Source organism: Apiotrichum porosum (assembly GCF_003942205.1).
Source record: "Apiotrichum porosum strain DSM 27194 chromosome Unknown scaffold_3, whole genome shotgun sequence".
NCBI lineage: Eukaryota > Fungi > Basidiomycota > Tremellomycetes > Trichosporonales > Trichosporonaceae > Apiotrichum > Apiotrichum porosum.
This window is the reverse complement of record NW_021167110.1, coordinates 279,229-305,128: the sequence shown is the minus strand read 5'-3', so window position 1 is coordinate 305,128 and position 25,900 is coordinate 279,229. Positions and strand designations below refer to the sequence as shown.

Sequence of the window (25,900 nt, the reverse complement as noted above, 5' to 3'; positions counted from 1 at the left end):
CACAACACGTTCAAGCAGACCCACGGTCAGAAACAAACAGGGTATACGCAGCTCCCGCTCTGTGGGATTCTTCTTGTTGGGTCGGCCATGGGGAATGAGCGGACCAATGATCCAATGAGCGGAAGGCACACGCGTGGGCGCAAACGCACGAGTGGACCCCCCAGGGTGAAGCGTCGAAAGAGAGCGCTGGTCGGAACGTGCAGAAGCAGGTGAGAGTTGTGGTTCCAGCGTCACGTACTGACGCATTGACTGTGCCGGAAAAAAACCGCTTGTTGGTGTGTGCATGCCGCAAACGGTACTGTACATTATTAACCACGGCCTCACATCTAGTGTTAAAATTGCAATTTCGGTAGGTATACCGTCACTCTGCATTCTTCTTCATTCCGACTGAGATGGCCCCGTGCGCGCCGTCGCCCGCCCATTTGTGACGAAGGGGTTGCGCATGGAGTTTGCTTGGGGGATAAACGACTTCAAAGCCGGGCCCAGCCCTGCTCACTGTGTATAGTTGTGGCCAGAGGAAGCAAGTTGGCAATGGGCAGGGGGGGGGGGGTTCGGTTTCGACTGAAGTAAATGCCGGCCGATATCTTGCGGGTGTGTTGCCTACGTCTTGATCCTGTTTTTTTTTTGAGGCGGTGGTGGTTGGTGTGTCGGTCTCGTCTAGCTTGTGTTTCTACGAGTGTCTGCCGGGACGAGCGGTGTACCAACATTCCTGCTCTATCCGGCAGCGGGGGTCCTGCCAATTGCCGTGAGGGCTTTGTAGACCTCGCCTCATGGAGACGTTTGCGTTGAGTGTTGAACATCCTCAGGTTCTCACCAGTCGTCATGCGGACTGGTGGGTGCGTTGGCGGCCCAATGACACAAACGGTGGCGGACAGTCGGGAGTCGTGGTGTCCGGTGTGATATGTGATATACAGTGTTCCCACTTCAGGTGGGACAGACATCGGCGGAAGAACTGTCGAACCCCCCAGAACTTACTCTTACATTCCATGTCCCGTTTGGGTCCCAAAACACACTAGGAGAGCGTCTTCGAAGGGTAGCACTGTACACTGTGTCGTTGAGGGTTCTGGTGATTTAGCAAAGAAAGCGTGTGTTTGTTTTGATGACCCACTCTCTCCAATCTCGGATTCAAAAACACGTGCAGGGTGTGCGGATCCATGGATCCAGTCATCAATCAACCGACGCTCCCACCCTTTGTCCTTTTGTCCTTTCCCCACCCACGTTGATCTTTCTCAACCCACTGGTACTGTGAGTGTGGAATCCACTCCACCGGACACGTCTTCTGTGCAGCTACTGATCTGACAGTTGCCATGTACCACCAGCACAACGTCGACAAGCTTGGGATGCGGCAGAGGCGCGGACAGGCCGCCGATGTGCAACCCGAGCTACCACTTGTCTCATATAACCAGCAACCACCCCAGCCTCCCTCTCCCCTTGCTCCTCACGGGGCGTCAATGCCATCCCAAAGAATCGCTGCCTCAGCTGTCGACGATTGGCCAGGGACGACCCTGCTGCCTACGGCACCTGCCCCAGCGTCCCCCGGCCCCGCCACCGGTCGTCTCAGTCCCCCATCAGGCCAAACTCAACCGGCAGCGGCGCTTGCGAGCACACACTCTCTATTCTCGCCTTTTGTGCAATCGCAAGACCTCGGAAAGCCACTGGACAAGGGGCTGCACACTCCGTCCCGCCAGCACCCTGCCGATGAGACGTATCAGAGCCCTTCTGCAGAGCTGATTGCCGCGCGGATGCCCTCATTGTCTCTCGAAGAGTCTTTTGTGGGACCTCACCTTCTGCCTACTTCCCGTAACCCTCTTCCCAGTCTACCACCACTTGAAAAGTCAAGCGACGTTTCGGCATTCAATCTCCCAGATGTTGAGGTGGATGCACCATCCGCCCTTGGCGACAAGGACAGCGAGATTTCACCAGCACCCCCTCAAACCCCATTCGCCAACACGGTCAAGGGTGTGGGCCGAACCGGAGAGGAACAAGAGCCGGACAACAACGTTCAAGACTGGACAGTGTCACCCGAGACTGACGACGACGACGACGACGACGACGCCGCCATGGCCAAGCTGTGGACTCGCGACACGGACTTTGTCCTCGCAAAGTGAGTTGCTGTATTACCTCCCAGCAGCTAATCTCTGCCCAGGACCTTATATGTCTTTGAAGGAGAGAAGAATTACGTGATCTGTCACATGTGCGTCAATGCCCTCTACGAGGCCACGGGCAAGAAGTTCCGGTACGACCACGTGGCCTATCGAGCCTTCCAACGATCACTCAGACCATACTTCAAGCAACTCCTCGAAGACTCCGACAGCCCCCTCCCTACTCCATTGAAAGACTGCAAACCCTGTGGACCCGCCCCACCAATGTAACCGCTGCCCACGAGACGATAACTTGGTCTTCCACGTGTGCTTAGGACCTTCATAGCTTCGTTGTTAATACCATAGTCTTAGTAGAGATTGAGCTCAGCCGAGGTGTTTTGCGCCAGTTTATGAATTTATGAATGCACAATTGCCCCATAGTTGATGGAGTTAATGGCCTCTTGGCCTCTTTACCCAGCATTTAACATTGATTACAATGCCCCTGATAACCGCCCTGCAGCGCGTTTGCTGTTGTGTGCCACACCGCGCACACCGCCCTCGATGCCGCATGGCCTCTGTCGCGTTGAAAAGAAAACAGTCGCGTCGGGCAGTGTGGCACTGCCATGCAGCCATGGCGCGGGTGTCTTCTCTGCTCCATGCGATTAGTGCGCGCAGGTGCCCCAGATGACGCAGTTCACGGCTGTTCTTAGGGATCTTAGGCAAAGCGGCATAAATCAGCGCACGAGGGCGGGGAAAGGCCACACAAATGCACAGCCACGCACATCGTGAGGGCGCGTCAAAGGTTCAAAGGTCCAGAGGCCAGAGGCCATTGGGCTCGAGTGGCTGGTGGGGCGCGAGTCGTCTGGGCAAGGGACACTCCTGCTCTTCACATCCAAGGGATTCCGGCTGATGCCATGTGTTGGCAGGGCACTGTGCTCGGGCTTGGACTCAGGGTATTTAGGCCGGCGCCGTATCTATCTCTTTTCTTCTTCATGCAACTCGTTTCAACACCATGTTCATATCATCATCAGTCATCAACAAGCATAACCCGAAAATTACACTCGCAGGGTGTTGCTTGGCTGCAGAAGAGCGTCATCGGACACCTGAGTGGTATGTTTCTCAAACACCCCCCATTAATACTGACCGCAGTCCTCGCCACCGGTGACATTTCCGTCCTGGCCGACGAGCAGGTCGTCGCCCAGAGATATGGGGCCACGACCGCCGGCAAGGCCAAGTCCTTTCGTCACCGAGAGGCCATCAAGGGTCGCCAAACGCTCGGTGAGCCATTCGTTTGGGCTTACATGGGGAGCGCCTTGCTCTGACATTTGCAGTCCTCAAAGATGTGCTGGCGTCTAAGACCTCTGTCCGTGTCCGCGGCTGCAAGGCCCCCGGCGGCAGCGCCACCGACGTGCCGCCCGGCAGCGTCGGGCCCACTGAAGAATACGGCATGCGGCCTATCCCGGCGAGCAAGCGGACTTTGAAAGAGGTCATGCACACTGGGCCGGTCGTGCGAGCCGTCCTTCCCAGCCTCGGCCATCTCAAAAGCGCCAACGCATCTGGGGCCAGGCTGACATCGAGCTCGTCCTTGACGACACGCTCACGCCGTTGGGAAAGCGCGAGTACCTGGTTCGATTCCAGGGCAAGGACGAGGAGTCCGACGGCTGGGTGCCAGCGAAACGCCTTGAGCAATCGCTGATCGTCGACTACTGGGACTGGCGCGACCAGCAAGATGTCGGTCAAGCCGCCGAGGGCCCAACGTCACTGTATCGAGACTCGCCACCTCGCCGCGACGGGGCTGCCCCGGACACTGCCCCGGACTCCCGTCACAGTGCCTCCCCCGTGGCCCCGGCGTCCATCGCCCCTGTGTCGCCGCCCCGCGACTGGGGTCTTGATGCCGGTTCCCCCGCCACACCTGTCCCGCCCCTGCTTGTCGAACGCTCTTTTCCGCTGTCGGAGGCCCCACACCGGCCCAGCCGCTCCCCGGAGTTCGATTCCACCCAGTATTTTGTTGTCCCCGACGACAAGGCCACCCTCGGCATCTTCTCGGACGAGTCTGCAGAAGCGCAGCTCTCCAACGAAGATACCGAGGACGACGGGGACAATACCCGCAGCTCCAGCTCCAGCATCAACAGCAGCCTGTTGGGTTCGCGGACGGGCAGCGAGGAGCCGTTGCGTGCCGGTCTACGCAAAAGGACTGTATCGCGCACTCGCTTGTCTCTCAGACACGGAGTCGAACGACGACAGTGGCGATGACGACAGTGGCGACGACGACAGCGGTGACGACAGCGGCGATGACAGCGGCGACGACAGTCGTGACGACAGTGGCGACGACAGCGGCTGATCACACCCCTCAGCCGTTGTTCGCCCGCTAAAACCTCCCCACTGCCCCAAAGCCCCATCCGGTCATCGATTGTTGGTTGGGTGCTGTGCAGGATCTCCTTAATATGTGACATATGACATATCCTTCTGTACAGCCCGAAGGTCAAGCTCATGCCAGTCGACCTGTCCTGAAACGTCGACGGAAGGGACGTATGAATCTACAAGGTGTGATCCGCTCTAAATAAATACAAGTGAAAGCGAGAGATGTGCTTGAATTTTCGGAGCGAACTGGCCTAAATACAGCTGAGATTGGTGAATGTGTACAGGTCATGTGGTGGGGGCCGCGCGTGATGACCGGGGAGACGGGGTGGGAGAAGGAGGCCAAGGGACTATCTCATGGTAGGGAGTGGCAAGGGGGACTCCCGTCCTTCGAAGAAAGTTGAGCAGGGCCAAACGACGCCTCGGCGGGATGGCGTGCGCGGCAATCTCCGCCAGTGAGAACTCTCTGCCCGAAGCTTCAAAGGCGGCTTGCTGACAGAGGAGGGCCAGAACGTATCCGTTCTGCGCGCTGAAGTAGTGCAAGGTCCTATAGGGTGGTAAGCAGCAAGACCAGTCTGAGGGCTTACCTTGCCAGCGCAAGGTTGATCTTGCGGGTCCACTTGCTAGAGTCCAGGGCGCGGGGGTCGTTGCCAATGTCCTCGTCGTCGTCGGCTTCCGACGAGGCATCGCCGGCGTCGCTCATCGTCATGTCGTCATGGCTCTGCTCGGACGCCACCATGTCGGCCTCTGGCAACGTCTCGGGCATGTTCTGTTCCGTGTCGACGTCGTCGCCGTCACCATCCATCCTGTGGCCCATGTCGCAGTCGTCGTGGGCGAGCTGGCGATGCGGTTGGACGAGGAGCTGTGCGGGGAGGGTCGAACCCGGGGAGCTTGATGCTGGAGAATTCGACGTCTGGCCCTGGGCGGTCGCCGGGTCGGGGGGGGGTGTCGTCCATGATGTGGAGAAGAACTCTGAAGGTGAGCACCAATGCTGTACAGCACAGACACGGTATCGCAAGAGTCTCAACTTACTAAGGTTGGGCAAGACCAACGGAGGGAGAACCGAGTTGACTGGTGATTGCAGTGTGTTGAAGGGATTGCTGCAGACAAGACGAGAAAGAGAAAGCGAGTGAGAGGTGGTCATGAGGGAACGCATCAGTCCAAAAGTGTGGCCGTATATAAAGGGCGCAGCGAAGAAGCACATGGCCCCATGGCGATCAATACCTGTGCATGTTTTGTGCGTGTCTGAGAGGGTTCCCACAGCAACCTCGCTCTTGTCTTCTCACTCTCACTCATCTCCAGGTCAACACGGGACCCAACAAGGTATGAAAGCCAACGGCAATGATAGTGGTTATGGTTTAGAAGCTGACTAGGAAGCAGCCCAGTGGGCCAGTGACCTTCCTCAGGTAGTCAAGACTGAGACAGCTACCGCGGACGACAAGCCAGTCGCCCCCGTGTTGCCACAACCGCCAGCAAGTCCAGCCCAAAAATGCGCGAAACGCTTCCAAGCACAGCCCTTCTCTCGGCCCAGGAGAGTCACGAGAGGAGGCGCGCCAGCCTGCGCAACAGGCACCCAGTCAACCCCATCCCCGCCCAGTCCGCGGCGACCGACCCTCGCACGCAACAGCCCCGCCAGCAGGAGGGCAATGTCACGCTCCAGGGCCAGTCGTCGATGCCCCCGCCACCCACACCAGAGGCCCCAGAGGCCCCGCCGTCGAAGCGCGTGGCTGCGCCTTCACACTCTCATGTCACCTCCCAACGCCAGCACCTCGACGCAGCCCCCCAACCAGACGCGGACATGGCTGTCCCAAAGGACGGCGTCGACTCGGGTCCCAAGACAGCCGACCAACGCTCCATCGGTGAGAGGCTGGTTGCTCTTGTGGACGACATGGCGCGCAAGACGCTCGCAATCATCGTTCGGAGGGATGCCGTTTGCCAGGAGCTTCTTGGCAACGACCTCACAGACGAAGAGAAGGTTGACCTTTGCGAGATGTTTGCCGAACACATTGGAGGTCCCTTGGAGGAGGCGCACGGCCAGTTTCGCTCTGTGTTCAAGAATGACGAGTAGGTGCGGGGTGGTCCAGAGCTGGGAGAGGGGGGGACATCAAAATGTGGAAACGGTCATTAGTACTTAGGAGTTGGGTATGAGTGGACGGTATCATGACGCAGTGCTCCGCGCTGGCGCGGACGTATGCATATGGCTGTTTGTAAGTGCGCCGATAATTCACGCTACACGCGGTGATGCCATATGCACCAGTATCCTGCGAGACGCGCGACGCGGGCTGCTCGGGTCGCCCCATACTTTCGACGAGCGGCCGACAGCGGCACAGCGGCACATCGGTACAGCGGCAGGTTGCCAGGTGGGATACTCCCTCAACTGTCAGTGACACAGCAATCGCGAGCAAGGCGCCAGTGCTGTGTTACTATCTCAAGTGTCTCACACGACATTATCTTCCCCAGACTGCCAATAACTGTCACAGTGCCAAAGCTGACGGGTCCATTGCAACCCGATGTGGAGGACAGCGGTGGGCATGGTGACGAAGCGTCGGACCAGAATGTCCAAGGGAGTTTGGCGCACGCAACTCGGCGACGGCACCGCTCTATTGCACCCCACAAGGCTGCTACATAGGCCGCCAATGAAGGCTGTCACACTTGCGGCCGAGTGGCTCGAGCACGAGGAATGGAAGAATATGAAGAGAGCTGCACAGAACCAGGTCCTAGCCGGTGTTGACAAAGTGAAGAGGGAGAAACCTAACCATCGAGGGGAACGCAGCGTTAGGAGCCCATCGACAACGACCAGGACGTTCCCTCGCCAGGCCGCTCCAGTCGCCACCCACACTCCGTCGACGTCCATACCAAGGCCTGCCATGGCACATCATCGGTGCAGCCCGTGGAGGTGCTCGTCCCCCTCCGTCGCCCACGCCATCCCCGTGTCTTTGAACACTATACACTTGATCCCCTCCAGCGCCCCCGTCCTCCACTTCTCCCAAGGCTGCCAGCCAAAACACATCACCGAGCAACAGCGAGCGGCGAGGGCCGAGTGGCCGTTGTTCTTCTCCCGGCAGCTGCCAAGACACTGATGTTGACGCGGACCAGCACGACACTTCTTCGTGCCCGGAACACACTCGTACACTGGTACACTGGCCACTAGGCTGGCCACCACTTTTTCCGCTCGCCAGCCCTCCCCTGCGCGCCGCACGCGCCCGCGATGATGGCTTTGCCTGGTGAGCTCGATCATCAGGGGTCAACTGTTGCAGCTTGGTGATAAGGGGCGCCACGCGATTCCATCTGTCTCGAGCTATGAACGAGAACAATGTATGCATGCAGAGAACGCACAAAGCGCTCTCCCACAACAGCTAGACAGCTTTGACAGCTTGAGACAACTCTTTGCCCCCAGTACGGACCATGCTGTGCGCGACAGGACTTGGGGGGAGATGTGTTGGGGCGGTGGGGGCCGCTGTTGCTACGCTACTCGAGGCGCTGATCTCTCTAGATCTCTCTACAGCCTTTGCGTTCGTTGCGCCGTTGCCCGAGCTGTGCACGTTGCACCACAGGTGCACAGGTGCTTGGTTACCTTGGGGCCGTCTCCCCTCCTGCACCGAACCTATAAAGGACGGAGAATCCACACACGCACCCCTTCTTCATTCCCACTCAACACAGTTTCTCTCAACGATAACTCGACATGTCCACCTCTCACCTCCCGGCTCCCATGCAGGCGTTCGTCATGTCCACCTCTCCCCACCTGGCTCCAATGCACACCTTTGGTGAACGACGGGAGGACGAAGCGGGCATTTTCAACAGGTGAGCACAAAACTGCGGTAACTCCCAACTGACAACAGACTTGCAGAAAAGTGCCCGCCTTGCCAGGAAGAGGCCTTGGACTGTCCGACCAACGCCTTTCTCAAGAGCCAACACCCCGGCCTGGCCGAACGGCCTGATTGCTTCTACTGCGCCTTTGGAGAGTGTCCGTCCTCGTCCCAGCAGACGGGTCTCCTCTACAGCATCGAGGACGGTACGCCTGTCCCCATCCCAGGCCATGCCGCTGCGCACGTGCCCTCCACGTCCTCGTCGGCCTCGACGAAATCACCCAGCAGCAACCCCCCTGTCAAGAAGCGTCGTCAGGAGGCGCCAGACGAGGCCGAACGTCTGTCCAAGGCCAGGAAGACGGCAAACAACACCACGGCGACTGGGGTCACCAATGACCCTCCCGACGCCCGCCAGCTCGGCCATGCTTTGGGCCATGCTTTGCGCCCCTCGGACTTGGCAAAGTATGCCGCCCAAAGCCTCGACCGCGCAGGTGTCCAAGCGCCCTCCCCTCCAGCAGACGCCAAAAAAACGCGCCAAAAATGAAGCAGTGGCTGTTTTTGTGCACGACATGGTACGCAAAACGCTAGCAATGAGCATTCAGCATATGCCATTGGCCCGCAAGTCCTTGGCAATCACGTCACGGCGCAAGAAAAGGTGGTTTACATTGAGAGCCTGGGAAGGGCGCACCGCAAAGGGGGGGGGGGGGGGGGGGGGGGGGAGGACATGCAGAGGGCTGCCAAATGTGGAAAACAGCAGTCATTAGGATCTAGGAGTTTGGTGGGGAGTGGACGGTATCCAAAGTTAGTGCTCCGCGCCGGCCGCGGACGTATGCATAGGGTGCTTTGTGAAAGAGTCTGCCGCAGATGCGGCACATGCGCGGTGATGTTGGACGTTGGATGTACCATGATCCTGCGAGACGTGCGACAGGTCGACGGTGCGTCCGTGTGCGGCGCGCGGTGCACGGCCCCCTTACTGGCCTCTACTGGCCCATTAGCCGGAATCGCGGAATGCGAAATGATCCTCGGCGAGACTGAGTACAAGACAGCTACGCTCCGCAGGAGCATTGGCAAGGTGCCAGGGTGCTGTATGTACGTGCTGTGCCGAGTCGCGTGTAAGCACACCCGGTGCGGTACGCGCACCCTCGAGCGTGAGTGACACAGCAATCGCGAGGAACTGTGTCACTGCTATCTGACCTCGAGAGACTCACAGCGACCGGGTCCCCTCCGCATGCTCTCCAGCGCTCCGGCCTAGGATAAGTGTCACATTGCAAAAGCAGCTGTGCAGGTGGCCGCTTCCAATTCCACACTATGTGAAGGCTGTGGACATGGCCTCGGAGGCCCGGAGGACAGCGGTGACGGAGCGTCCCCATCAGAACCTCCAAGGGGCAAGCGGAATTTGGCGCACGAGTCCGCGAACTGGGCAACGGTGACGGCTCAGCAGCGACGGCGCCGGTCTATAGCACCCCAGAAATGCGTATCTTTGTCATCTCCACCGCTGGGCTCAAGAGTGCGCAAACCCACAGTACGCGTGTACGTTTCTTTAGAGGCGTAAGCACCATGAAAGGTGCGCAGAGCCCGGCAGTGTTTAGTTACAGACGAAGCTAGCTTCACAGTGGCTGGTCCCACTCGGGCACTGATCCTAGTGAGGAGTCGCCTGGCATTGCTCAGCTTCCTCCATGTCCCTGTTTGGTCGCCAGATAGCAGTGATGTAGTCACTCCCTGGGGTGGCTAGGAGTTCCCAGGAGGCTGGAATCGTATGATTCTTCGATGTTCGTCTGCACCGGCTCCTCGTCGTCCACCAGCGATGACCCAGGCTCGCTTCGACTTGTCACACGCTTCGTCGTGCTGCCCTGTGCTGACAGCTTGCCAGCTGGGCAGCAGATGCTACTGGCAGCGGGCCTGGAGGGAGATGGACCTGGTCGCCAGTCGCAAAAGGATGCCGCTTGTGACGACGAAGGTTGGCGCCGGTCCTGTTTGTTACTCCTCGGGGAATATGCCAGTAAGAATCAATGGTGACATTGTTAACACGCGCGCGGTGCTTTGGCGGCAGCGAGGTGAGGAGACTGACCTTGGGAGGTAAGAGAAGCCAAGGACATCGGGAGTTGGCAAATGTGACGTGGTTCAGCCTGATGTTGTGAAATGAATGATCGAAACAACGACTGGCCGGCGGCATCGGCTTGCGAACCGCAACCTTCAGGTTGCCTGTACCCAGGGGTTCACCCATGTCAGGCGAACTGCACACGGCAGCTTAACGATACATTGAGAGAACACAGCCTAGCTGGCCACAGGAACAGAGCGAACAAGAGAGGGTCGCCGCGGTGGGGTAAGTGTCAGCACTCAATCGCCACACCTGGTTTCTTCATGTTCTCGCGTTAGTTCAGAGTCATTAACTTCTGTCAGTCACGTTTCAGGCCGTCTGGGGCGGCCACAGCTGCATCTGGTCACGCTAAACACGTCATGCCTGCATATTACACTGTTCTCAGCTCATTCTGAGGCGCCTTTTCATCTACGTTGCCCCGTGGGACGTTGAGTCGCCTAGTCGACCTCCTCGACACTGGGACCGTCGTTCGAGGCCTCGGCACCGGGGAAGCCGCCAGGGGCACCGGCGCCAGCGCCAGGAGCACCAGGAGCACCACCCTGGGAACCATAGAAGCGCTGCATAATGGGTCCGGCGACCTGGAGAGAGTTAGCAAACATTCAAGTGACAAGAGAGGGGGGGAAAGGTCATAAGGTCATGTTGTTGGCGGGTGGGAGGGTGCGGGGCGATCGGCGCCACAGTGAAAATACTTCCGTGGCAAAATCAGGCACGGAAAAATACTTCCGTGGAAAAAATCGGGCACACAGGAAATACTTCCGCGCCAAAATCAGGCACAGTGGCGTCCACGTGGCTGGCGCCGATCCTCCACTCGTCACAACTCTTCGCCACACTCGTTGCAACACAATTGTCGTTGTTGTGGATGGGTTTTAACACTCACAGCCTCAAGCTCCTTCTGGTGGCTCTCGATCTCGTCCTTGCTGGCAGCCTCGCTGTTGTTTTCCAGGAAGCTGACCGTCTCGTCCACCTTTTCGGTGAGAGTCTTGAGGTCTTCGGCGCTGAACTTGTCGGCGTTCTCGCTGAGGGTAGACTTGAGCGAGTAGGCGTACCTGGGTGGGGTTAGCACGGCTACAGGGAGGGCAGGGCAGCTACGGGGAGCCATTTGGGAAGGTAGAGTGGGGTTTGGAGGAGCGGGGGGAGGGAGGGCTGTGGGCGGATGTGGACGTGGGGAGCTGTGAGGTGACGACACGACGCGCCGCCAGTCCTCCGAGTGGAAATAGTTCCGTGAAGGAACATTACGTAACCTGCCGCCACGCTGCAGTCACGTGCGAGGGTCACCTCCACCGGAGGCCCCGACACTACCGCCGATCCCTCATCCACACCGCGTTGCAACACATCTGGTACTCACGACTCGAGGGCGTTCTTGGCCTGGACGCGCTCGGCGACCTCCTTGTCCTCGGCGGCGTACTTCTCAGCCTCTGTGGGGGGTGTCAGCAACGGGACAAAGCATACAAGTGACAGCAGCGGCTGGGAGAATCCCACAAACTCGGATCGAGTCCAAATTCAATTTTTTTTCTCCAGTGGTCTCTCCAGCGGCCATTGCACGTCACAGCTATCGTACTCACCGGCCAGCATGCGCTCAATCTCGTCCTTTGACAAGCGACCCTTGTCGTTCGTAATGGTGATCCTAAATGAGTCAGTACGCCTTGGGGGCGACAGTTTTCGGACGATGTGGGTGTCACGTGGGAGCACATCACGTGATACGGAGTTCGAGTAAAGTCCGTATATTTACTCACCTGGAGCTCTTGCCGGTCGTCTTGTCCGAAGCGGAGACGTTGAGGATTCCGTTGGCGTCGACGTCGAACGAAACCTCGATCTGGGGGACACCGCGGGGGGCAGGGGGGATGCCCGAAAGCTCGAACTTGCCGAGGAGGTTGCAGTCCTTGGTCTTGGCACGCTCGCCCTCGTAAACCTGGATGAGGACACCGGGCTGGTTGTCGGAGTAAGTGGAAAAGACCTCGCTCTTCTTGGTGGGAACGGTGGTGTTGCGCTTGATGAGGGGGGTCATGATGCCGCCAGCGGTCTCGATACCCATCGAGAGAGGGGCAACGTCGAGGAGGAGGAGGTCCTGAGTGGCCTCCGAGGTCTCACCGTTGAGGATAGAGGCCTGGACGGCGGCACCGTAGGCGACGGCCTCGTCGGGGTTGATCGAGCGGTTGGGCTCGCGGCCGCTGAACATGTCCGAGACAAGCTTCTGGATCTTGGGGATACGAGTAGAGCCGCCGACGAGGACAATCTCGTTGACGCTGGACTTGTCAATCTTCGAGTCACGGAGGACCTTCTCGACGGGCTCCATGGTCGAACGGAAGAGGTCCTGGCAGAGCTCCTCGAAGCGGGCACGGGTGATCGAGGTGTAGAAGTCAATGCCGTCAAAGAGCGAGTCGATCTCGATGGAGGTCTGAGCAGCAGACGAGAGAGTGCGCTTGGCACGCTCGCAAGCGGTGCGGAGACGACGGAGGGCACGGGCGTTGGACGAGAGGTCCTTCTTGTTCTTCCTCTTGAATTCCTGAACGAAATGGTTGACCAGGCGGTTGTCAAAGTCCTCGCCACCGAGGTGGGTGTCACCAGCAGTGGCCTTGACCTCGAAGATGCCCTCCTCGATGGTGAGGAGAGACACGTCGAAGGTACCACCACCGAGGTCAAAGATGAGGACGTTCTTCTCACCCTCGCTCTTCTTGTCGAGGCCGTAGGCGATAGCGGCGGCGGTAGGCTCGTTGATGATACGGAGGACGTCGAGGCCGGCGATGGTGCCAGCGTCCTTGGTAGCCTGACGCTGCGAGTCGTTGAAGTAGGCAGGGACAGTGACGACGGCCTTGGAGACGGTGCCACCGAGGTAGGCCTCAGCAACCTCACGCATCTTGATCAGGACCATAGAAGAAATCTCCTCGGGGGAGAACTCCTTGGTCTCGCCGCGGTACTCCACCTGGATGTACGGCTTGGTTGCCTTGTCAATGACCTTGAAGGGCCAGTGCTTGCAGTCAGACTGGACCTCAGCGTCTGCGAACTTGCGACCGATGAGGCGCTTCGCGTCGAAGACGGTGTTATAGGGATTCATAGCGACCTGGTTCTTGGCGGCGTCACCGATGAGACGCTCCGAGTCGGTGAAAGCGACGTAGGAGGGGGTGGTGCGGTTACCCTGGTCGTTGGCGATGATCTCAACGCGGTCATTCTGCCAGACGGCGACACAGGAGTAGGTAGTACCCTGCAGAGGTTAGCTGCTGCTTGGGAAGAGGAAGAGGGCACAAAGCTCGCTCCGAGGGGCGTCGCCGGCTCCCCAGCAAACGGCGACCCCGCAAAGCTGGGTAGCGGCGAGCTGCGGAGCACGATGATGCGGTAGCTGTACTCACCAGGTCGATACCGATAGCCTTGGACATGTTGCTAATGATTTCTGGGTGTAGGGGGGTGGAAAGGTGGGTGATGGGAGAAAAGGACGTTTGAGTGGGTGTGTCTAATATAAGGGGGGCCACGGGCCACTTTCTGATTCTGCCCGATGGAATCCGCTAGAAGTTCGCACGGCGACACGTGGCTCCTACGTCATTCGACCGCATTCTACGCGCAGGCCGACAAATCGACAGTGTGCCAGAGCCATCCACAGCGTGCGCCTCACTACCAGCATGCCAGCAGCTGGCAGCAGCTTCTGTTGCTATCGACCCGGCCGACCTGGCACTGATGCACACGCGACATGGAGAAGCACCGAGCTCGCCATCGTTCTGATCATCATTTGCGGGCTTGGTGGCGGTTGATGGCGGACACAGCAGTGATTGAAAACCGTCACCACTCGCCTCATAGATCCACAGACCGGTGAACGAGGATGGAAGCCACACACGACAAGCTCCATGCCACACACACACACACACCCAACGTCACAGGGAAGCAACACCATGACACAACAACAAGCTGCTTCACACCCATCAGACGTTGATGGCGACTGCATCAAGGAGACACAGACACCGACTCCAGTGGCCAGTGGCCAATGGTGATTGTCCACGGTGGCTGAGCATGGCTGGACGCTTATTCGCAGACACCACCGGTCTGGCAAACCCCGCCTCTCAGGTCAGGACAACTCAGCCCACCCCGAAACCGACCGCTGAACCACCACTCCCTGCACCACCCACCCTCATTGCTGCGCAGACCCCCTGTCTCATTCTCCATGCGGCTGCATTGTGGAGTCTGCTAAAAGCGGCCGGCCAAATAACAGAAGGCACTCGGCAAATTGAACGAATAGCAAACATTCAATGTAGTCAAAAATGCCACATGGATCTGCATCCGCGAATCCTCATTTCTCGGCCCGTTGCTACCGCTGGCCACCACAACGGCACCAACGTCGCAATGTGTCGCCAACAAGCCCAGTCGCTGTGCGTCGACTCTGGCATTCTCAACACGATGCCGGTAATTGTTCAGCTTTTTATTCCTGCAGTTGACCAAGCGGATGCGCCATCACACGGGCCTGAAGATTGCTCCCCCCCCCAAACGCAGGTGAATGGTATGCAGCGGCAATTATGGTATCTACTGGGGCTTGCCACATGGCTCTAATCTAATCTTCTAAGCCTTCTTGGGCTTTCCATAAGCCACCACAAGACGCTCGGCTTCGAGACCCTCCCTCTCCGCGCGCTCCATCTCGCGGGCGTTGACCGCCTCACGCTCGCTAGCCTTGGCCTTGGCGACACGAGCCTTGTACGCGTGGTACTTGGCGTCGGTGCCGAGTGTAAAGTCCCACCAGCGGAACGAGGTCGAGAAGCAGTTGACAAAGGCCATGTGGTGGAAGTCGTGGTGGTCGGCACCAGCCCAGAAGGGGAGGAAGTGGCGAAGGGACCAAGGGAAGTCGTATCCCGAGTGCGCGTCAACGGCCTGGAAGAGACGGAGGGTGACCCAAATGTAGACTGTCAAGATGTGGAGGTCATTGCGGAAGAGGCAGTAGAGGAACGGGCCAGAAATGGTGCCCTGGGCAAGGATGAGGACCTCGAGAGGGTGGGCGTACTCGGCAGCCTAGAGGGTCAGCACTAGTTCACAGTCGTGCGGTGCCCAACTCACAAGACCGATCGGGGCAGGCCACTCGTGGTGAAGCTTGTGAATGTTCTTGTAAAGGGGACCCCAGTGAAGAGCGCGGTGGGCCCAGTAGTGGAACATGTCCTCAAAGACGAAGAAGGCGGCGATTTGGGCACACATGAGCCAGACCGGGGAGAATGGCACTTCGTAGGTAGCCATGCCAAAGTAGCAGCAGATCGGGTGGAACAGCCAGATGAGTGGCGCCTCGCAGGTGATGTGGGTGAGAACGACGACCTTGGTCATCTTCCAAATCTGAGCGTTGGTAATGTGCTTTGTTGGCTGGAGCTTCCACTTTTGGAAGAACTCCATACGGTCGATGATGAGCCACGGAATGCAGCGACCAAAGTAAACAACCTGAGTGGGTAAGCGCAGCCCCACCGGATCCATGAACCCACCTCGTGAAGGACAAACGAAATGACACCCGTGGCCATGATGGCGTTGCCCATCCAAATGTAGTAGTTGGCCCAGGTGCGCTCCAACCAGTTGAGCGCGTCCAGGTTGATATCCGGGTAAAGCGCATCCTTGGTGGCGGTCGCGTTCGCAATAACAAACTGGTCGGCAATGCTTGGCGCACACTTGTACATGTAGCCCATCGCAATATCGTAGGCGGCGGACATCGCGGGCAGATTCTTGTCGGCGGACGGCGCGAAAAAGCGGGGCAAGGAAAAAAGCGAGTGTCTAAAGGGAGCGTGAGACTCCAAGCAAGAGCCAAGAAGAGACGGGGAGAAGGTGGTGGAGCTGGCTATGCATCTTGGACACTAGTATCGAAAGCTGTATATATCGAGTTCAATTCGGAAAAGACCGCGATCAGAAAACAATAGATGCTCCGAGGAAAAGTGGAACGACCAGTGAGTGGCACGACATTGGCCCGCGCGTGGGACGATGGGGGTTCGGAATGACTACGAAACAATGGTAGTGACTAACGCATGTTCAACATTCCCTGTCCCACGACGTGCACCATGACAAAGAGTCACTGTTTTGCTCGCCCCTAGTGACCCTCGACTGTTTTTATAAGACGGTTTGGCATGGACGACGACGGCCGGCAAATATCAGTCGCGCAAAGGGATCCGAGCACCCGGAGCGGTGCCTGAGTGTAATGAGCCGTGCCCACCGCCTGGCGGTTGCACAGCGCTGCGTCAACGTCATTGCGAGCATGGACATGACCACCCATTACTTCTCATTCCATCCCATCGCTGACAATGTTCGCAAACCTCTCTTACGAAGGTACGGGTATCATCCACCTCCTTGCAAGCTGACACCTCAGATAAACATGCATTCTTCGCACTCCTAGACGAGTACTTTGAGTCGCGCCCTCACCTCCGACCCGCCGCCGGCGGCTCAAACGGCGGCGGCATCACCCTCAACGCTGGCCATGCCAAGGCCGCAGCTGCAGCCTTTACAGCCGCTACCGCAACACAGTCTGGCCGCGGCGCACCGTCTGGGCCTCCAGTGGTGCCGTCGCGTACCTACAGGGCTGAAGAATCGGAAGCGGTGGCCGAGCCAGCACCGCCCGCTTGGTCGCCCGCTGCGCACTCGCCCACCGCGTCGGGGCAGTCGCCGAGCAAACCATCACCCATGGTTTCCGCCAAGGGATACATGTCGTCGGGAATGAACAAGATGTCCAACAACGATACATTGAACAAGGGTCTCGGCAAGATTGGCGCTGGCAACTTTACGAGCCGCATGAGCGACCGCTTCAGCGCCAGCTCGGGCCCGTACGTTGCTCCGCGTAGCACTCCTCGCGAGCCTTCCGCCGAGTCGGGCGCTGGTGGTGCGGCCCCGACACCGCCTCCATCGCGCACCGCGCCTCCTGCTCGCGGCGGCCCCGTTGCCGGACTGCAGTCGTCCAAGGTGAGTGGGTATACCTCCGAGTCGGCACTGACCCTGTACAGTCGTTTGGTCACGTCGACACTGGTTCTGGCGGGTCGGCATTCACGAGCATGTGGCGCGATCCCAACAAGGTCCAGGCTCCCACGACCAACGCACGGATGGCACCTGCCCTCGGCGTGCCCAAGGTCAACATGCCGCCTCCGACCAGGCGGGTCGGTGCTGGCGCCGGAGCCGCGTCTGGTACCCCGTCCCCCGAGCCTGCTGCCGCTGCTGGGGAAGGCCAGGCGCAAGCTCTTTACGATTACCCTGCATCGGTACGTGTTGCATGCTGTAGCAATGGCTGACGCATAACAGGACGCGACGGACCTGGAGGTTCAAGAGGGCCAGATTGTCACCATTGTCGCCAAGACGTCCGCGGACTGGTGGACGTGCGAGGACGGCAACGGCAAGCAGGGCCTGGTGCCGGCCAACTACATGAAGGAGCTCTAAAGGTGGAACACGGGGCAACGGTGACGATGATAGCAGCTTGTACTGGAGGCGCACGGCGAAGGCGGCGGGGACCGCTTGAAACGATCAAAACGACAGACTCCTCCTTAGGCCTGGTAGACACGCTCGGATGGATGACCATATACCCTGCTGCTGCTGCAACTTGACTGTTTGCATAATCCCAACTACTGATACTGCTTCTCCTATCAACACGGCTGTCGTCTTGGGGTGGTAGGAGTTAGATCTCCTTGGCCATCATACCTGCGAAATGTCAGCTCCCACTAGAGCCTCTACACACTACCTTCAAAGTGCTTCTGTGAAGCCTTGGGGCTGGAGAGAGTGTCAGCTCATTTGCAAGGGATGACAATGGAGCTACGTACAGCACCTGGGACTTGATGCCAGTGTTGACATAGATTTCGGCGACAAGCTGGAGGTCGCTGGTGTCGTCGAGAGAACCAGCCTATGCGAGGGAGTGTCAGCTAGTCGTTCTCAATAAGAGGTTACGCAGATGTACTCACCTTGACGAAACGGACACCGGGAATGGCGTCGGGGTCAGAGTACAGACCCGAAGCGCAGGTACCGCAAAAGTAGCGGGTAATGGGCTTGCCCGAGTCGGTGCCGCGGTCAACGTATGACCTGGGCGTGCCCTTGGTGACCTTGAGGGCGTCCTGCGTCGACTTGAGGTTGAGCGACCTGGCACATGGCACACGTCAGCTAGTGGCGAGGAGGCATGGGACGTGTAAGACTCACTGGCCGGCGTGGAGCTTTTGGCAAGTCTTGCCTTTTGCGGGTGGTTAGCGAGAGTATGGCCGCCGTTGTAGCCGTCCACTTACAGTGGCAAATGATACCGTCGGTCGTGGGGTCGTCGAGGGTGTAGGCGACCTCGCTTGCGTGCGTCAGTTCACTGTCAACACTATCGCCGTTTTACGAGTGGCACGTAATCGGCGCTGCAGCGGAGCAGACAGCCAGATCCAGATCCCTCGCCAGATCCAGACCTCCGGATGATCGCCGCCGATCTCTATCCATCCATTTCACTCACCACAGTAGCAACCACCGGTACGCGTCATGATGATCAGTGTTTCTTTGAGGTCGGGCAGAGAGACAGTAAAAGCGCAAACGCACCCGCCTTCCAGTCTTGCTCTCATATATATAGCGGCCAACGGGCATGGCCGAGGATGTGCGTTGGGGAAGAGCGGTGGGCACCAGAACGGCCCCTGCCATGGGCGGCCGAGGAGGCGCGGGACGGTCTCGGTTCGCCCGAAGCCTACACCATCCACGGCTATTAACCTACAGCTTCACAACGATACTGTCATGTGATGCCGGGACACTCTCTCGTGGCCTGCTCTATTACAGCCGCTGGGCACCCTCGAGCTGACAGTGGCCAGTCATGTCAGTTGGCCGGTTATTCCGTCTTGGCAAATCCATGTTACCGAACTGGCATTCCGTACAATGACGGTGATCAATGACAGCCCAGGTGCGCAGCTCCTGCTTGCCGCCATTCTTGGTGGTAGCACGTACGTAAAAGAGGCTCAGCTCGTTCTCGGCAACCTCCAATGCGTATCCCTGGTCCTCATTACCTCTCTGCTACAGTCTCCAAACGTGCATCATTCGATCTACAATCTGTTTACGGTCTACGCCTGGGCACCAAGGACGCGCACGGTGCGGTCCAGACCCGAGAGCACAATCTCGCTACCAAGGTTGCCCCAGCGGGCGGCGGTGATGACACCGTTGTTGTCGTCAAACTTGAGCAGCTCATCCCAGGTCTTGTTGGCGTAGACGCGGAGGTCGGTACCGGCAACAGTGAGGAACTGGGCGGAGGGGTCGAAGCGGACCTCGTGGACAGCATTCTCCGCGGGCAGGTTCCAGCCCGACAGGAGCTTGAGCTTGCGCAGGTCAAAGACGTTGACGAGCGAGTCGCTCGACGAACCGGTAGCGAGGTAGTAGCCGTTTTCGGAGAAGCCAAGAGTGGTGAGGGCCTTGCCCGGGTGTGAGTCGAGCGATGCGGCCAGCGAGGTCGCCTGACGAGCGTCCCAGACGCGGACAATACCGTCCTTGGTGCCGCCAGCGTTGAGGACGCCGTCCGGGTGGCCGGAGAACGAGGTGTAGGCGAACGAGCCCTCGACATCAGGGAGAGCACCGTACGTGGCGATGGTCTTGGCCGACTCAATGTCGTGCAGGCACCAGGTGCTGTCGGTCGAGGCCGAGGCAACGTAGTAGCCCGAGGGGTGAACGGCAAGGCCAGTGACATCGCCCTTGTGGGCGGCAATGCTGCCCTGCGCACCCCACGAGCCGCCCTCCTTCTCACCCCAGAAGCGCACAGTCTTGTCGGCACCCGACGAAATGGCCACACGCGACATACCCTCGTTCTCGCGGAACGCAACGTGGGTGACGGCCTTGGTATGGCCCTTGAGGGTGGCGAGAACAGTCTGGCTCTCGAGGTCAAACACCTGCACGACCTTGTCGAGGCCACCAGTCACAATGGTCTTGCCATCCACCGAGAGGTCAAGCGCGTTGATGCCTGGCGGCTTGGTGCCGTGCATCGAGGGCACAGACGAGGTCTGGACGTACGACTTGACGGAGTCGGCGGTCGCGTAGCCAGGCGCCGGCTTGCGCTTCTTGCGCACCGACGACAGAGCCTGGTTGGTCGCCATGATCTTTTCCTCCACATCAGCCGGGAGCACGCTCTCGGGCTGCATCTCGACGTCCTCCTCCTCAGCGGCCGCCGCCGCGGGCGCGACACCGATCGAAGCCTGGATCGATGACAGAGCCCTGTAATGTCAGCTGTTACACAAACAAAAACAAAGAGCCCTCTGGCATAAACAACGTACTGGCGAGCCTCATCCCTCTCCTGCATCAACCTTGCGATCACGCGGGTCGCGGCGTCTTCCCTGTAAAGAGCATTGGCGAGCTCGGCGCGTGCGCTCTGGAAAGCCTTCTTGATCTCGAGTGACTCGAGCATGATCGCATCGTACTCGGACTGGAGCGCGGTCAGGAGCGCGGGGATCGAGGTCTGGTTCGAGGTGCGGGGAGGGAGGGTAGAGGGCTCTGTTTACGCGTGTTAGCTTCACGTGCACATGAGGGTTACACCTGCGTGTTTGTACTCACTGGCCTTGACATCGATCAGGTCCTCCTTGGTCAGAGGCTCTCCAGAAATCGGGTCGGTGCCGTTCTCCTCTGTTATTGTACATCAGCTCTCCGTCCAAATCCCAAGACCACCACAAATGTCGTCTCCACAACTCACCAATGTACCGCTCGATCAGCGACTTCTCGTAGACCGTGCCCGAGGTCTTGGAGACGACGGGCGCCGTAGGAGGAGAGCCGGAAACTGTGGCGCGCGCGTTAGCCATCGGAACACCAGCGGTAAACGCCAGGAAAACTCACTGGCACAGAAGAACATGATTGCCCTTGATTTTCTGGTCGGATGTAGCTGTACGACCCGAGCTGATGGGACAAGGGAGGATGCGGAGATGGGGATGGAAGGTCGATGGCCGTATGGTGATTGTTCTGTAATAGCTTGTTACTGCACAAGGGTGTTCTTTCAAACGGGGGTATATTTATCAACCACCGATCACACAGGTGGAGGCATCTTGCCAAAATGACACGTCAGGCTATTTTGAGCCGCGATCTCGAGCGGATCGCTCGCTGATGTTGGCCACCCAACAGTCTCCAACTTGCTGCCAACTCCACGCATCCCCTCAGCTCGCGACATCGTCAGCAGTGCAAAGGGCGGTCTGTCGAACAACTGGAACCACGTCTGTGCGACGAGATCGACAACCATGGCGGACCTCAAGCAGTTCATCAGCGACAACGTCGTTCGGGTAAGTCAACGCCAGTCGTCGTCCGTTCCCCCTAGCTCACATCCTCAGCTCCTCGGCTCGGCGGACGCTGCTGTTGTGGATTTCGTTCACTCATCAGGTAGGTATCGAATATACAGCAAACCTATCCATGCTCACACTGCAGCTCTGTCCGCAAAGACACCTGGGGACCTCTACTCATCGCTCGTCGCCGTTGGTCTGCCTGAAGGCCCCGAGTCCCAGACCTTTGCCACCCAGGTCCATGCCTTGGTACCGCGCAAAAAGGCAAAGGCCGCCAAGACCTCTGCTGCTTCCAGTACCCAAAAGTTCTCTCTCCTGCTCGACGACGAGCCATCGACTCGCAAGAAGAAGAAGGACAAGGGCAAGGAGAAGGAGAGGGCGAAGGAAAAGGAGCGCGACACCGTCAAGCTGAGCCGTTCGTCGCGTAAACGCGAAACAGACGGCAACTGGGATGACGAGCCCGAAGAAGACGATGACCTCGAGTACCTCGACTCAAAACGCGCAAGGCTGGACTCGCCACCTCGCGATGGCGGCTACGACGAGCCTCCACCGCCAGAAGAGACGGAAGAGGAGCGCCAGGAAAGGGAACGGTTAGAGGACATTGCGGAACGAGACGCCTTCGCCGAACGGATGAAGAACAAGGACAAGGACAAGACAAAGTCGCTTGCGTTTGACCGCTCGGGTGAGGGCGGCCTCGAGGCCCAGAAGCGCATGGCGCTCGCAGACGATGCCGACGCACGACAAGCCGTCATGCCCGACCTGCGTCTCCGCTCGCGTCAGGCCTACCTCACCAAGCGTGAGCAGCAGCGTCTTGACCTCCTCAAGATGGAAATTGAGGACGAAAAGATTCTGTTCCGCGGTCAAAAGCTCTCCCAGCGTGAAATCGATGAGCACGAGCGCAAGATTGAGCTCATCAAGATCATGGAGGCACGACAGAAGATTGATGACGGCAAGGATGGCTACATGCTTCCCGACGACTACATCACTGAGCAAGGTCGAATCGACTCGAAGAAGCGCAAAAACGCCCTGTACAACCGCTACGAGGAGAACAAGAGGGTCGATGGCGAGTTTTCCACCGACGTCGACAACTGGGAGGACTCGCAGCGCTACAAGACAGACCTTGTTACAGGCGCATTGGACAAGGAGATTATCGACGAGGGTGCTGGCTACGACTATGTCTTTGACGACGAGCAGGGTATCAAGTTCTTGCAAGAGGGCAAGATGGACGGCACGCTCACGAGCGAGGCCCAGGCGCTCCTCAACCAGGTTGAAGAGGCCGAGAAGAAGGCCCAGTCCATCGACCAGACCCGCAAGTCGCTGCCCATTTACGAGTTCCGTGAGGAGCTCCTCGAGGCCATTGCCGAGCACCAGGTGCTCATTGTGGTCGCAGAGACAGGCTCAGGCAAAACCACTCAGCTGCCCCAGTACCTCCACGAGGCAGGCTACACAAAGGGTGGTTTGAGAGTTGGTTGTACCCAGCCCCGTCGTGTTGCAGCCATGTCGGTTGCGGCGCGTGTCGCCGAGGAAGTGGGTACCCGTCTGGGACAGGAAGTCGGCTACTCGGTCCGTTTTGAAGACATGACAAGCGACAAGACGGTCCTCAAGTACATGACGGACGGTATGCTGCTGCGTGAATTCCTCACAGACCCCGAGCTGTCGAGCTACTCGGCCATTGTCATTGACGAGGCCCACGAGCGCACCTTGTCGACGGACATTCTGTTTGGCCTGGTCAAGGACATTGCTCGCTTCCGCCCCGAGCTTCGCCTCCTTATCTCGAGTGCTACAATGAACGCACAAAAGTTTTCCGAATTCTTTGACGACGCACCCATTTTCGACGTTCCTGGTCGTCGCTTCCCCGTCGACATGTTCTACACGCAACAACCGGAAGCCAACTACATCCATGCCGCCATCACGACCATCCTCCAAATCCACACCACCCAGCCCAAGGGCGACATTCTCCTGTTCCTCACTGGTCAAGATGAAATTGAGGCATGTGAAGAAAACCTCAAAGAAACCATGCAGGCGCTAGGCGACAAGGTACCCGAGCTCATCGTCGCACCCATCTACGCAAACCTGCCAACCGAGTTGCAGACCAAGATCTTTGAGCCTACCCCAGAGGGTGCTCGCAAGGTTGTTCTGGCTACCAACATTGCCGAGACGTCAATTACCATTGACGGCGTTGTCTATGTCATCGACCCGGGCTTTGTCAAGCAGAACAACTACAATCCCAAGACCGGCATGTCGTCGCTGGTTGTTGAGCCCATCTCGCGTGCCTCTGCACAGCAGCGTGCTGGCCGTGCTGGTCGTGTCGGTGCCGGCAAAGCGTTCCGCCTCTACACCAAGTGGGCGTTCAAGAACGAGCTGCCACAGGACACGATTCCTGAGATTCAACGCACCAACCTGGGCATGGTTGTGCTCATGCTCAAGTCTCTGGGCATCAACGACATTCTCAACTTTGATTTCCTCGACAAGCCTCCAGCAGAGACGATTATCCGTTCCTTTGAAATGCTCTACGCCCTTGGCGCGCTCAACCACAAGGGCGAGCTGACCCGTCTGGGTCGTCGCATGGCCGAGTTCCCTGTCGACCCCATGCTGTCCAAGGCGATTATTGGCAGCGAGGTCTTCAAGTGTACCGCCGAGGTGCTCATCATCATCTCAATGTTGCAAGAGTCGGGCTCGCTTCTTTACCGTCCCAAGGACAAGCGCGTGCACGCCGACAAGGCGCACAAGAACTTTGTCAAGCCTGGCGGCGACCATTTCACCCTGCTCAACATTTTCCAGCAGTGGGCCGAGTCGGGCTATGGTCAACAGTTTTGCTTTGAAAACTTTGTCCAGTACAAGTCGCTCTGCCGAGTACGCGACATTCACGACCAGCTCGCTTCACTGTGCGACCGCGTCGAGGTGGTCATCGAGAGCCTGCCCAACGAGGTGATCCCTATCCAAAAGGCACTGACGGCGGGCTACTTTTACAACACGGCACGTATCGATAAGGGCGGTGGCTACCGCACCACCAAGAACAACCACACCGTCTACCTCCACCCGTCCAGCTGTCTTATGGGCATGCAGCCCCCGCCACGGTTCATCCTGTACTATGAGCTGGTGCTTACCTCCAAGGAGTACATGCGCCAGTGTATGCCGATCGAGGGAGCGTGGCTTGCGGAGCTGGCACCGCACTATTTCGGCAAGCAGGAGATCCAAGAGTTGTTGGGCTCGGCGAGCAAGGTCAAGATGCCCAAGCAGATTGAGCAGCCCAAGGCAGAGGGCCAGTAGATAGAAGAAAACGATCAGTAGTCAGCCTCCAGCATGCAGTAGCATTGTCAGCAGCACCCGAAGAATTGAACAGAGGATGAAATGTGCCATTTCGATGCCATTATGAATGTGCTAGTTGTACAACACGTCTATAGTCCATACCCTAACTGGGCCGTCTCCTAGGTGGGTACAGCACGCGATTCACCAGGTCGATGGGCAGGTCCACGGCCTCGGGGACGTGGTCCTTGGCCGCATACTTCCAGTAGTACCGCTCCTGACCGTGCTCGTTCGCTGGTATGTTCGAGTAGCTGTCTGCCTGGTTAGCTGTTACGTTCGCCATCACATGTACGGACCTGTAATGATGGTCGGAGAGTCAAATCCGGGCGTGAGGTAGATTGACAGCGCCGCGTACCCAAAGTATGAGAGGAGGACCACGACCATGAGCCAACACGGCACGATCACTGCCCACTCCCTGTTTGCTAGTCAGCCTGTGCGCTATCATTCAACGTCGCCAGCGCGGCTTACCTCGCAGGATACCAGGTCCATCCAATCTTATCCAGCCAGCCCTCGGGAGCCAACGCCCACACGAGATACATCCCAAAGCCGAGGTAACTGAGGAGCACGCCGATGAGGCCGTACACCTCCTTCGGACCGGGGAGGTCGTGTTGTCCAAAGCCACCTGTGGAGGACGAGGAAGGGGACGATGGGTCGATGGGCTCTTCTGGTGGCCATGGAGATATGGGATCGAGAGGAGAGAGTGAAGACTGTAGTCGTGTGGGCGAGAGGGTGGGAGGTGGGGTGGTAGGTGCGGTGTCCATGTCGACGTCGACGCCGATCGGCACGCGCTGGCGCGACAGTGATGGGGCGCTGGTAGCCGGCTGTTTGCTGTGTCCATTCGCTAGGTGTAGGGTGCCACCCTTGGGCCGTCGTTTGTCGGCCATCCTTGGTAGTTGGAGTTGTGGGAAGAGCAGACGAACAAGTGCAAAAACGGGACGACCAAAAACAGTTGGGCGACAACAAGGACGGTCTGGTGTTGTTGGCCAGGCACGGCTGGGCATGGGACGGGTGGAGGTGAGTCAACTGGGACGCGTCTCTGTCCGTTCTTCTGTCATCGTTGTCAACACCGCTACCTCT

General features: G+C 58.5%; 11 protein-coding genes across 11 annotated transcripts; 5 read left to right on the top strand and 6 right to left on the bottom strand.

Annotated features, from left to right (window-relative positions):
* Nucleotides 1-1,307: 1,307 nt before the first annotated feature.
* On the top strand, nucleotides 1,308-4,334 carry EHS24_005708 (uncharacterized protein; the record flags this gene model as incomplete). Its single annotated transcript, XM_028621195.1, has 6 exons — nucleotides 1,308-2,104; nucleotides 2,147-2,246; nucleotides 3,149-3,191; nucleotides 3,231-3,359; nucleotides 3,413-3,588; nucleotides 3,648-4,334. 6 exons carry the CDS (start codon nucleotides 1,308-1,310, stop codon nucleotides 4,332-4,334), a joined length of 1,932 nt encoding a protein of 643 aa, XP_028477647.1.
* Nucleotides 4,335-4,727: 393 nt separating this feature from the next.
* EHS24_005707 (uncharacterized protein) lies at nucleotides 4,728-5,583 on the bottom strand (the record flags this gene model as incomplete). The annotated part of the gene is made up of 3 exons (XM_028621194.1): nucleotides 4,728-4,986; nucleotides 5,027-5,411; nucleotides 5,472-5,583. The coding sequence occupies 3 exons, from the start codon at nucleotides 5,581-5,583 to the stop codon at nucleotides 4,728-4,730; spliced, it is 756 nt and encodes a 251-aa protein (XP_028477646.1).
* A 345-nt stretch (nucleotides 5,584-5,928) lies between these two features.
* EHS24_005706 (uncharacterized protein) lies at nucleotides 5,929-6,507 on the top strand (the record flags this gene model as incomplete). The annotated part of the gene is made up of 1 exon (XM_028621193.1): nucleotides 5,929-6,507. The coding sequence occupies one exon, from the start codon at nucleotides 5,929-5,931 to the stop codon at nucleotides 6,505-6,507; it is 579 nt and encodes a 192-aa protein (XP_028477645.1).
* Nucleotides 6,508-8,121: 1,614 nt separating this feature from the next.
* EHS24_005705 (uncharacterized protein) lies at nucleotides 8,122-8,789 on the top strand (the record flags this gene model as incomplete). The annotated part of the gene is made up of 2 exons (XM_028621192.1): nucleotides 8,122-8,240; nucleotides 8,279-8,789. The coding sequence occupies 2 exons, from the start codon at nucleotides 8,122-8,124 to the stop codon at nucleotides 8,787-8,789; spliced, it is 630 nt and encodes a 209-aa protein (XP_028477644.1).
* Nucleotides 8,790-10,780: 1,991 nt separating this feature from the next.
* Nucleotides 10,781-13,714, bottom strand: HSP70_1 (Hsp70 chaperone; the record flags this gene model as incomplete). Its single annotated transcript, XM_028621191.1, has 6 exons — nucleotides 10,781-10,921; nucleotides 11,221-11,389; nucleotides 11,689-11,758; nucleotides 11,906-11,967; nucleotides 12,077-13,542; nucleotides 13,688-13,714. The coding sequence occupies 6 exons, from the start codon at nucleotides 13,712-13,714 to the stop codon at nucleotides 10,781-10,783; spliced, it is 1,935 nt and encodes a 644-aa protein (XP_028477643.1).
* Nucleotides 13,715-14,882: 1,168 nt separating this feature from the next.
* ERG25_2 (C-4 sterol methyl oxidase) lies at nucleotides 14,883-16,003 on the bottom strand (the record flags this gene model as incomplete). The annotated part of the gene is made up of 3 exons (XM_028621190.1): nucleotides 14,883-15,326; nucleotides 15,372-15,740; nucleotides 15,782-16,003. 3 exons carry the CDS (start codon nucleotides 16,001-16,003, stop codon nucleotides 14,883-14,885), a joined length of 1,035 nt encoding a protein of 344 aa, XP_028477642.1.
* Nucleotides 16,004-16,585: 582 nt separating this feature from the next.
* Nucleotides 16,586-17,705, top strand: EHS24_005702 (uncharacterized protein; the record flags this gene model as incomplete). The annotated part of the gene is made up of 4 exons (XM_028621189.1): nucleotides 16,586-16,610; nucleotides 16,651-17,237; nucleotides 17,279-17,530; nucleotides 17,571-17,705. 4 exons carry the CDS (start codon nucleotides 16,586-16,588, stop codon nucleotides 17,703-17,705), a joined length of 999 nt encoding a protein of 332 aa, XP_028477641.1.
* A 235-nt stretch (nucleotides 17,706-17,940) lies between these two features.
* Nucleotides 17,941-18,769, bottom strand: EHS24_005701 (uncharacterized protein; the record flags this gene model as incomplete). Its single annotated transcript, XM_028621188.1, has 7 exons — nucleotides 17,941-17,963; nucleotides 18,004-18,032; nucleotides 18,083-18,162; nucleotides 18,221-18,395; nucleotides 18,453-18,483; nucleotides 18,536-18,588; nucleotides 18,738-18,769. 7 exons carry the CDS (start codon nucleotides 18,767-18,769, stop codon nucleotides 17,941-17,943), a joined length of 423 nt encoding a protein of 140 aa, XP_028477640.1.
* Nucleotides 18,770-19,333: 564 nt separating this feature from the next.
* Nucleotides 19,334-21,099, bottom strand: EHS24_005700 (uncharacterized protein; the record flags this gene model as incomplete). The annotated part of the gene is made up of 5 exons (XM_028621187.1): nucleotides 19,334-20,471; nucleotides 20,531-20,747; nucleotides 20,808-20,876; nucleotides 20,944-21,027; nucleotides 21,084-21,099. The coding sequence occupies 5 exons, from the start codon at nucleotides 21,097-21,099 to the stop codon at nucleotides 19,334-19,336; spliced, it is 1,524 nt and encodes a 507-aa protein (XP_028477639.1).
* Nucleotides 21,100-21,478: 379 nt separating this feature from the next.
* On the top strand, nucleotides 21,479-24,787 carry EHS24_005699 (uncharacterized protein; the record flags this gene model as incomplete). The annotated part of the gene is made up of 1 exon (XM_028621186.1): nucleotides 21,479-24,787. One exon carries the CDS (start codon nucleotides 21,479-21,481, stop codon nucleotides 24,785-24,787), a length of 3,309 nt encoding a protein of 1,102 aa, XP_028477638.1.
* A 142-nt stretch (nucleotides 24,788-24,929) lies between these two features.
* Nucleotides 24,930-25,707, bottom strand: EHS24_005698 (uncharacterized protein; the record flags this gene model as incomplete). The annotated part of the gene is made up of 3 exons (XM_028621185.1): nucleotides 24,930-25,057; nucleotides 25,120-25,238; nucleotides 25,292-25,707. 3 exons carry the CDS (start codon nucleotides 25,705-25,707, stop codon nucleotides 24,930-24,932), a joined length of 663 nt encoding a protein of 220 aa, XP_028477637.1.
* Nucleotides 25,708-25,900: the final 193 nt, after the last annotated feature.